Here is an 11,793-nt window from a genome sequence, read left to right as displayed (position 1 = left end):
GCTCAATCTAATTGCTACTCAGCGCGTTCATTCGAATGAAATGTTGCGGATGGGTAATCTGGGTGTTGCCAGTTGCCAGTTGCCAGTCTTGTCGGCTATTGATCGATTCCTCAATCGTTTCGCACAAAGTTTGCGGAATTTCGGATACAACAGTTCTATGACGAGTTTTTAAAAACATTTGCCATGAATCTGGTTTTTTAGGGTTTCGTACCCAAAGGGTAAAACGGGTCCCTGTTACTAAGACTACGCTGTCCATCCATCTGTCTGTCTGTCACCAGGCTGTATCTGATGAACTGTGATATGATGTATTTCTGTTTCCGCTATAACAACAAATACAAAAAAACAGAATGAAAAAAATATTAAAGGGGGCTCCCATACACCAAACATTTTTTTTTGCTCGTTTTTATAGATAGTGGTACGGAACCCTTCGTGCGCAAGTCCGACTCGCACTTGGCCGGTTTTTTTTCTACAAGCCTCGATATAATACCTACTATTGGATGGGCTCGGTTTTAGAACATGGTAACGTCACAAAGTAAGGATAGTAGGTACCTATGCGACCAACGATCTCTACCTATGTAGTATTTAAGACGGGAAGATATAGACGGGAAGACGGGATATTTCAAACAAAAATCTTTGTGGGCTGGCTGCAACTCGTGTTTGCTTATAACTTAATGTCAAATTGTCCTAACTAATACTGGCAGCTTTTTAGAACACGATTCTTGTTTGGAATCGTTTTTATAGATTTTTTTTCAAATTATTACTTCCTATATCCATGTGGTTTTTTTTACTTCAATGTTGGTGACGTGAAACACTCGTTATATTTAAAAAAAAGTTAGAAATATTTACCGCGCGCATAATAAACAAGAATTTGCGCACTCGATGTTTCCATAAAGGATGAAACTTCTGAAAAAAGCTTCCAAAAAACGCCGTCTATCGCATGTTTATCATATTACATTCCTCCCGCAAAAATAACTGGAGGGCGTGACAAAAATTAGGATGGATTTGGGTCGGAGCGGTGCCGCTTTGACGCCGTAATTACTTTAAAAATTACGTGAACGTCGCTAACTTTATCAAAGCTATGCTACCCGTATGAAAGCCTCAACAACGGATGACTGTAATGTGACTGTAATATATTGCGCGACGCTTTTGGTTTAATTAAGCGTTAAAATGACAGTGTGATTAAAATAGTAGGAATGATAGGTAGGTATAGTATGCGACAGGTTGAGATGGCAGTCGGGGTATGAGGCGGGGGGACGCCTCGCATACCCGCACGCACGGAACAGAAAATACTGTTCCGTGCCCGCACGTCACGCGGGGGCTTTGCAGGTGCGCGGGGCGTCCCCACCTCGATTTTCATCTCGACCTTTCGCATTATATGAAATTTAGATTTCACAATGATTTTATTGTATAGTTTCGTCCGTTCGCCGGTTCGGTATAGGTTCCTTCAAACCAGCGGTGTCACAGATAGTGTCCATGATATCAGTCATTAGTTGCAAGAGGCTCGTCTCGTCTAGGCCCGCCCGACGCGACGGGTGGCCGGGCGGGCGCGGCGGTCCGGCAGACAGGCCTAACGATTGATTAACGAAGTGATCACATAAGGGTTCCTTTTTCTTTTTGAGGTACGAAATCCTGAAAAGGCCACTGTACAATCTAAATTGAGTTTTTATCACTAGAATTCATAGTAAACATAGTGGCTTCTTTAGAGGACGATACAATGGACATGACGTGTCATATTCAACCTATAATGACACAATATGTTGTCGGAATCGTTATTTAAAAAAGACTATGAATTCTGGTGTTAATCAATAGATGTGTATAAATAAAATAAAAATGTCAGCTGCAAATATAAGAATAGTTACAAAAAATAAACATTTTGTACAATGAACCAAAAGCTTAATCTGTATGGTGCAACATGCAGTATGCGACGTGCACCGCCCGCCCTCCCTTTGCTAAACATGCAGGAAAAAGCAGCCACCAGGCAAGCAATACGCACCAACACCACGCAGCACCACACAAATCCCAAAACACACTCGACGCACGTTTCCATGCAACGAATCAGCATGCTGCATATTGCACCATACAGATTCGACCTGTTTCAGCTGATTATAGCAAACTAGCTTATGCTCGCGACTTCGTCCGCGTGGACTACACAAATTTCAAACTACTATTTCACCCTCTTGGGGGTTGAATTTTCATAAATCCTTTCTTAGCGGATGTCTACGTTATAATAGCTATCTGTATGCCAAATTTCAGCCCGATCCGTCCAGTAGTTTGAGCTGTGCGTTGATAGATCAGTCAGTCAGTCTTCTTTTCCTTTTATATATTTAGACTAAGCTTTTGGTTCACTGTATATCATGGATTTCCGCAAAGTAACGCCTATACATTTAAACATTTTTTTACAGTAAAAATAGGGCTTTTGCCAAAAATCTACGTACCCACATAATTCATACAAATAATATTCAAGCTACGAAATATCAGAAGCGCATCCCGCTGCCTGTGGACGTTTCTTGGAGGCCGTCAGATGCCACAGTTTAATCAAAATGCAAATTAAAATGCTTTCGCATCAGCCTGTGATGCGAAAAACGCTGTTGTCTACAGTCTGTCTGTGTTTTTCCACAGCTTCAACCATTCCTGAATCGGGAAAAGCATTCATCATTCGACATATTTTAGGGTGTACAATGGTTCTGATTCTGATGGCAACAAAATTTTAGAGTATTTGCATTTTTTCTTACAAATATAATAAGAAAAAGACAGGCAGACTTAATGTAATTTTTAAATAATTTAATTTTTAAATTTAATTAAGTCAACTGTTGGAGCGTAACTGTCAAGCGTTAGTGGGCGTTAACCATTTAGACTCACGTCAATCCATTTTTTCTCATCCTCATTTTTCTACAACCGCACCGCGCGCCACCGTAAGGAATTTCACCCTCACCACCTGGGTGTCTGGTGCACTCGACCGTCCGCTGTGGCAGATCCTTCTTTCCACGCACATGCAAACTGTGGAACCAACTCCCATCGGCGGTGTTCCCACTAGATTACAACATGGGGCTATTCAAGGGGCGGACCAACAAATTCATAAAAGGCCGGCAACGCATCGGCGGTTCCTCTGTTGCTGCAAATGTTCACGGGCGGCGATAATCACTTAACATCAGGTGACCCGCCTGCTCATTTGCTCGCTATATCTATTTAAAAAAAAAGAGAAAACATAGTTTCGTTTGTGATTGGTCGGTGACTCAAAATAAGTAGTTAACACCCACTGAGTTTTTTGTCATTGTCATTTGTATGGGATTACCATAGACCTATAGAGAGAGCCCTATACTAACTTCCCTCCGTGGATAGAGCAAACTTGTTGCCTACATAACTCGATTGTTTCACCGAGCATCTCTGCTCATTTGACAACCCTCAGAGCGTTGACGTTTCTTGCCGTCCGTCGCCCGACAGACGCGTCGGTTTAATCAAAATGCAAATTAAAATGCTTTCGCACCAGCCCGTGACATAGCAAAACACCGTTCGGCCGGGTTCCCACTACGCCGGACCGGCAGATCTGCCGAAAACCGGACACCGGACAGAGTGTTCACATTACATCGGATCCCGGAAGAAATTCAGACAGTCCTCAGTTGAATTTGGACCTGCGCGCACAATGGACGACGAAATTGTTGTGTTGTGGTGGTATCTTAATAGAAGGCAAAATAAAAGAAAACATTGGGTACACCCTATTTTACGGGAAAGATTTTCACTTGGAACATTTGAAACATTAATGGTGAACTTAGAAGAGACGAATCAAAGTTCTTCAATTATTTTCGAATGACAGCAACCACTTTTGACGATTTACTGGGACGACTAGACATAAGAGTACGAGATACAAGTTTCAGAGAATGTATTTGCCCAGAACAAAGATTAGCCATATGTCTAAGGTAAGATTATTTTATGCACTAGATTGCGTAATAATAGTTTTGACGTAGGTACCTACTTAAGACTGTATGAATGAATGAATGTTTGCTATGTATGTTTGTTTCATGAATGTGAATATATATAATGTGTGTGTGTGTGAGGGTGTATGTATTTGATAATCATTATGAATTAAAAATGCAAACAATTATTTAAGTATTTATTTGTACTCAAACTTAAATCCCTTCAAAATCTAAGTAATCTGAGTCTTGGGAATGTATGGAACGATTACTAGATGCTGATGGCGAAGCTGGAATCGGATTCGATGTCTGAGATGAAGTTGATGGTATAGATGTTGTTGCCTGTTGATTGCTACTATTATATTGCGTAGAGTATCCAGGGTAGTGTTGATCTTGCGTAGGTATTGGCTGTTGATTGACGCTATTATGTGTGTAGTATCCAGAATACTGATCTGGTCCGGTTATCTGATTATATGAATCACGCCAATGTCCGTAATTTGGTCTCTCATAATTCCTACTTTTAATTTTTTGCAACATTGTCATGACGCTAGCTTGAAATTCTAAAGTCTCTTCGATAGTTAAAGTGTTCAAGATTGGTATAATGCCTTTGAAGAAAGATAGATGATGGTTTTCCTTTTCTGGGTTTATTCTGGAGTCCAAAAACTTTACCATCCTGTCATTTACCTCTTTATTATCAATTTTTTTTTATCTTTAATTAAAGGTGAACGAAAATCTGATTCCATGCCTACTTCAGTCTCGGTTCTTGCTTTTTTTGAAACTGACTCATGTGGTGGTCGAGGTTCGGAGACTTTTTTCAAAAACATTAATTGCTCGTGATATAAATAATTTCGTGTCTTTTTGGTCGAAGATCCAGATTTAGACTCATCTTTTTGTTTCTTTACTGTCTTAAGCCACGAATCTCGTATATTATTCCATTTAGTTGAAACCTGTTTTCCTGAAATCAATAAAAAAATATCATAAAACAATACAATTTGTTTCTTGGTGACGTATAAAGTAATAATGTGTTAACAAAAAATACTTTTTTTTTCAGATATTTAGCTTCAGGATGTTCATTCAAAGAAATACATTACTCATACAGAGTAGGCGTTTCGACAATAAGTAAACTAATAAAAGAAACGACCCACGTCATTTGGGAAAACCTAAAGACAGATTTCCTTAAGCTGCCTGATACTGAGAGAGAATGGGAGGACATCGCTTCAGGATTCGAAAGAAAAGCCAACTTTCCTCACTGTCTTGGAGCAGTAGATGGCAAACATATCAGAATTTTGAAACCAGCCAAGAGTGGTTCTATGTTCTTTAATTACAAGGAGTATTATTCTTTTGTATTAATGGCAGTTGTCGATTCAGAGTACCGATTTATTTTTATTAGTGTGGGCTCATTTGGCAAGGAATGCGATTCCAGTATATTAAAGGATAGTACATTTTGGCAAAAGATCAATGATGGTACTTTAAATGTACCAAAGCCTAGCCCGCTTCATGAAAACTTGCACGAAGAATTACCGTTTATACTTGTTGGCGATGAAGGCTTTGCTTTAACACCTAATCTCCTACGTCCATATGGAGGTACACATTTGAATACTGATAAAAAGATTTTTAACTATAGACTAAGTCGAGCAAGAAGGTATGTTGAGTGCGCTTTTGGTATTCTGGCAAATAAGTGGCGAATAATCCATCGAGCTATAGATCTCAACGTAGACACAGCAATTCAAGTAATTAAAGCTTGTGCAGTCTTACATAATTTTGTAAGAGAAAAAGATGGTATAAATTTTGAAAGTTACCAAAATATAGAACATAGACAAGAACAAGAAACTACACTCATGAATCGAAATGTGTCGAGTCGAGGTGGCCCTAATGCCAACGCTATACGGACATCATTTACTAATTATTTTGTTTCAGATATTGGTTCCGTTCCGTGGCAGGCAGCAGCTATAAAATAAAATTTATCAATGCATTTACATTCTATCAATAAAACATTAAAAACTCACCGTACTGTTTTCTTTCTTTTTCATCCAGTTCATCGAAGTTTGGTTTCAGTATTAAACATACTTCACGCCATGCTGCTAACTTTAAGTTTTTGTCTTTATAAACGTCTTCGGTCTTATCCCACAGAACAGGTCTCTCTTGGACAAGCGTAATTAAAGTTTCTGCTTGAATATCCATGCTAAACGTCTACTTTTACCAGAACATGCGAGCCGAATGACGTGAGTGGAACACGGGCGGGGCGAGGGGAGCACGAGCAGGGCGAGCGGGGGACAGATACCGGCACAAACTCGTTCACATTACTCCGGGCCCGGTCGTTCTACCGGCAATTCGTAGTGACAAAACGTTCGGTAGAAATGCCGGGCTCGGCAAAAATGCCGGACCCGGGATAATGTGAATAGCTTCATATAAATTGTACAGCCACTAGCTCTTCCGGCAGATTTACCGGCGCGGCAGATCTGCCGGTCCGGCGTAGTGGGAACCCGGCCTTCCCGTTCGCTGATGTGTGTTTTATCGCCGGCACTAGTTTCAGGATTAAATTCTTAAACGATAAATAAAATTTCTCTTCACAGTCTCTTGCTGGCTGTTTTCTAAGTAGAATCTGCTTCCCGGCGCGCGGGTATATTATAAAGTTGGCCTGCATGAAATAAAAACATTTTCAGATTTAATTTTAATTTACAACTCAGCTATAAGATGGGGAATGGATGGATTATACTCCATAATATGCTTATACTTATTTTGAACTAGCTGATGCCCGCTTCATCCGCGTGGATCTAAGTTTTCAAAATCCCGTGGGAACTCTTTGTTTTTAGATATAAAAAGTTGCCTATGGGCCGTGAAAAGTTAGACGGATAAACTTAGGTACGCATTTATAATATAAGTATGCATGGATTAGTATGGAGGTATGGATATGGTAGCAGAGGTATAAACGATCGCGATTATCGTCTTACAATTACCCCGGTTTGCCTAGCTTTGTATTTATTCATGCGATCCCGGCCTGCTTTGTCTATTTGAAGGGCTCACACAACAGCCTTATGAATATGTTTGCCATTGTTCGGCTGGAGGCGAATTCATGGCATAATACCATAGGACCTCATAAGTACTAGTGATATAATATACGAAGAATATTCATAACTAGCTCGCCCACCCCAGATTTGCTTGGAATTCGGGAGAAATTCTTGAAATCCTTGTTTTATGCTGGTCTATATTACAGAGGAAACCTGCAAGCAAACTCAAGTTTCTAGACCCAGTGCGGCTTTTTACTGCAAAATATAAGACCGACGTTTATTGCAAGATTGTGGTCTCGGTGTTCGACTTCGGTGTTGGACATAAATAAAAAGAAAGAACGTCTTTGTTTTACACCAAGAGAATGTATACAAAAATAAAGAACTCTTCTTCTTCTAGTGCCCTCTCCTACCAAAGGTTGGCAATCATTAAGGCTAACTGGATTTCGTTCACCGCTGCCCTAAAAAGTGACCTGGTACTCATGTTAAACCACTGGCGAAGGTTCTTAAGCTAGGATGTTCGTCTACGGGCAGGTCCAGTTAAATAAAGAACATAACTGCAAAATTAAGTTTTTATGATATTTCTCCATAAACTGACACTAGATGGCGCTACAGGTGCCTTCAATCAGTCACTATGACGCCTGAATCACGCAAACAAAGTGTTCACCTCCGATACCTCCGTGTTCAGGAGACTATAATATTAAACAAGTTTCATTATATAAGGGTTGGACCTGATGGTTTCCCCGGCATGATATATCAGCTCGGAGGAAGATCTTTTTACTGCTATGATCAATCTTTTACACCACCGATCCATTATAAGATGTATCTATAGTACGCAACAGGTCAAGATTGCAATCGGGGAACGCCCCGCACACCCGCACAGCCCCGCGCTAACCCGGTGCGGGCGAGTGCGGGGGACGTGCGGGTGTGCAGGGCATCCTTCTGCCTCATAACCTGATTGCCACCTCGACCTGTCGCGGACTACAGGTAGGTACATATTTAACAAAATTAAATCTTTTGGAAAAAACAAGAAAATAAAAATATAAAAATTTTACAGCTGAGTTGAGAACCTCTCTTAACTTAAATCATAATCCTTCATAAATATTTAGATAGGTATCTTTCTTGCTTCAAAGTTCTATATATAACCTTTATCCAAGTTATCCAAACTTTATTTTAGTTGGATGTAATTTAGAAGTAGTTAAACTATGAAATAGAAGATTCGATAAAGTTCTTAGATCTGAAATATGAGATGTTAGTTACTTATTGAGTTTTAATTGAGTAGACTCAAAAGTTTTCAACTAATGTTATCAATAGTTTTGTATTCTTAGGTTGTTTTGGGTTCATTATACTAAATCACCTTTAACTAATATAAGTAAACTAGCAGTCTCATAAATATTCAAATATTACCTAACGGACAATGGCCTTCTCTTGTGGGAGGGTAAAAAGGAGATCAGAGTTTAGGCCGTGTCTCCATCTGGCGAGCAGTAAGTGGCAGTAACTGTTCGCTGGCTGACTCTGAGCGGTCGCCTAACTCAGTGTTGAAGGGAGGTAAACGGTTAGTATACAACGTTAGTTTTAGTATACGCAAAACCAGAAAATAGTTTGTTCAGAATCAGTAACAGAATCGATTGCAATAATTTTCACTACTATGGGTAATATTTAGACCAAAAAATAATTAAAAAGCCTGCAAGTTTGAACACCTAGTTGACCTGACTGCATGCACCAGCTGATTCGAGCTGCGCGAACGGGAGCGCGACCGATCGACGCTGCCGTTCCATTCACTCACAGCCGCTTGCTTGGGGTGACCATATTTTTGCAGGTCAACGACTCAATACAAAAAGCTTATAACTTCGTAAGTTTTTATTAAATATTTTTGAAATTTTGTAGATTTATTCTTTACTAGTTTACGCTCGTGACTTTGTCCACGTGATCCACACAAATTTCAAATCCTTATTGTACCCCCTTAGGGGTTGAATTTTCAAAAATCCTTTCTTAGCGGATGTCTACATCATAATAGCTATCTACATGCCAAATTTCAGCCCGATCCGTCTTGTGGTTTAAGATGTGCGTTAAAGGACCAGTCAGTCAGTCAGTTACCTTTTCCTTTTATATTTTTGACATAAAAATATTCGAAACGTGTTTCGGTTTCTGCGCATACTAAAACTAACGTTGTATATGTAGTAAGTAAGTATATCAGTGTACCGCGCGCGTCATTCGCTGCATATCAGCCGCTCACTGAATGAGTTGGCAGGCGAAACGCCGAAAATTCACTCTGTTTAAAAATTAGAGGGATGTAAACTGGAAGCAAATTGTTCACCTCATAGTGACGCGCCTTTAGGCTGAGATCTGGTACAGCATAATTTGACACAGACTTATTGCCATTGTGCTAGATAATTTCTTTCCACGCATATACGTAGAACTACCTTTCTTCGGTGGTGTTCCCAACAGATTTCAACATGAGATTATGACGGATCGGATCAACCAATTCCTGGACAGCCGGCATCGCATCGTATTACCAGTTCCTCTGGTGCTGCAAATGTTCATGGGCAGCGGTAACCGCCTACTCATTTGCTCACTTTTTCTGTACTAAGTAATATTGCACATTAATAATATGTAAATAATAACTTTTCGTAATTATGTGCGCTTTAAGCAGTAAAATATCACTTGCTTTAACGGTGAAGGAAAACTTTATGAGGAAATTTATATTATACTCGTTAACTCGTATGAGAGTTCTAATGTTCTTCAAAAGTGTGTGAAGGCTGCCAATCCACACTTGGCAAGAATGATAATTCTGGGAAAAGAACTGTGCTCAATACGGGGTCGGCGATGGTTTGAAATGATGAATATCAAACTATTTTAATAACATACATAGTTCCGTCGTGAACAAGGCAAATACCGAGACAGTTTAGTAATAGCTGTAATACCTAGTAATCCTACAGAGACCTACGTAGAATCTTGTTTGACAGCACATACTTAGTTAGGTATACTCTGAAATTCTATTGTACTGCGAATTACCGGTATGGTATTTCTAAGTATTCGGTCTTTTACCGTAATTATATTCGTCGCTTGACTATGGGCCGATTGTTTCAAACCATTGGTCTTCGTAAGCTACGTTCGTTAAAATTTAACAGACGTAGACGAACTTTGATATCTGTTAATTTAAGAGCGTTGCCCCATTGCACAAAAAACGGTTCGTCATTGTTATTCTGGTTGCGAAACTAACCCTAAAAGTTAACTTACTTCTTACTTAAAGATACGGAATCCTTTTTTATTTCATTTTATATTAAAAATATATAGTTATTATTATTGCTACTTCGCATTTAAAATGCTACTTCGCATTTTAAACACTTTTTTTTCTTACAAATTCTCTTTCATCTTAAAAAAACTACCACTAAAAGCATTGAATTAAATTGATTCCATTATAATTTGTAAATAAAATATTCCGTTTGTAAGAAGTATGAAGTTACGAACTGATTTGACGATCACCAATGGCGCCAGCACTGTGGTCCTACCGCGGTTGTTTGACAGCTACAATGTCACGATCGCAATCATCTCTGATTGGTTAATGCTCGCTCACTATTGGCCACAATGCATTGTTGCAACAAGAATCGCACAAATTCAGCCAATCAAAACAATTGAGATTGTAATAATGATTGATGCAGGTTTTAGACAATCGCCCTGCTGGTTAACGTAAACGTAACTTTTTAACGAACGTAAGCGCTAATAAATTCTGAATCAACGCTTTTTCTTTACTTACGTTCGTTAGTGCCATATTTAAAGGTTACCGTCAAAATTTGTTGAAACAACCGGCCCTAAGTATACCTCTGGGGTGCATCTAAATAGTTTTTAATTGACTTTTTCAAGAATGTTTCCAAGAACCTACAGCCCTAGTATTCCTATGGAACGAGATGAAAAGATGAATTGAAGTAATCAGCTTTACTTCAATCTACTTCAACTACCCACATAATTTAACTAAGTATGTCAAAGTTGCTTTTTAGTGTTCCGTACCTCAAAAGGAAAAAGGGAACCCCTATACGATCACTTCGTTCTTTGTATGTCTGTCCGTCTGACGTGTCTGTCATGAAAACCTATAGGGTATTTCCCGTTAATCTAATCATGAAATTTGGCAGGAAGGTAGGTCTTATAGCACAAGTAATGGAAAACATCCGAAAACCGTGAATTTGTGGTTACATCACAAAAAAAATATGTTCATGATAGAATAAATAATTAGTAGTTTCAATTTTCAAAGTTTGATAGAACTATACTTACCATGTGCGGTATCATAATATGAAAGGGCTTGTACATTCTAAAACAGATTTTTTAATACACAATAGTTTTTGCTTTATCGTGCATAGTGTCGAAAAAAATACCCGAGTAGTTATGGAATCCTCGGTGCGCGAGTCTGACTCGCACTTGGCCGGTTTAAAAAAAAATCTAGCTTCTATGTAAATACACGCAGGTAGGTAGATAAGTACCTATTACCACCCATTACTAATACGATCACCGAGTATGAATACGATGTTTTTTCTTTATTTACACAACAAACATTTTCATTAATTACATTTGCATAATGTATTAGTAAGGTAAAGGGTTACACGACTGATCAAATAAGGGTTGTTATTTGAAATAATGTATGCTCCACGAAGCAAATAACGCATTCTATACGAAAATCACTTACTGTGCTTAATTTTAGTTTACTAGGTAAGTACTTAAAAACCAACTGAGTAGGTAGGTATTATTTATTATTTACTAATTACCAGCCGTGGCTTTAATTGGTAAAATTACAAATTCTTTTTAGTTCCTATCCGTGGGAATTTCAAAAAATGCAACCTTATTCCTTGTGTGTATTACGAAGGGAACCTCTGTGAATAAAATTTTAG

At 38.9% G+C, this 11,793-nt stretch overlaps 1 protein-coding gene across 1 annotated transcript; it reads left to right on the top strand.

Annotated features, from left to right (window-relative positions):
• Positions 1 to 3,518: 3,518 nt before the first annotated feature.
• LOC138402960 (uncharacterized) lies at positions 3,519 to 5,412 on the top strand. Its single transcript, XM_069501679.1, is given in 4 exon segments — positions 3,519 to 3,755; positions 3,758 to 3,914; positions 4,960 to 5,372; positions 5,375 to 5,412. Coding segments are annotated over 4 exon segments (708 nt in total). The 5' UTR covers positions 3,519 to 3,640; the 3' UTR covers positions 5,398 to 5,412.
• Positions 5,413 to 11,793: the final 6,381 nt, after the last annotated feature.

Source organism: Maniola hyperantus, chromosome 11 (genome assembly GCF_902806685.2).
Source record: "Maniola hyperantus chromosome 11, iAphHyp1.2, whole genome shotgun sequence".
NCBI lineage: Eukaryota > Metazoa > Arthropoda > Insecta > Lepidoptera > Nymphalidae > Maniola > Maniola hyperantus.
The sequence above is the reverse complement of the archived record's forward strand: the minus strand, read 5'-3'. Positions and strand labels throughout refer to the sequence as shown.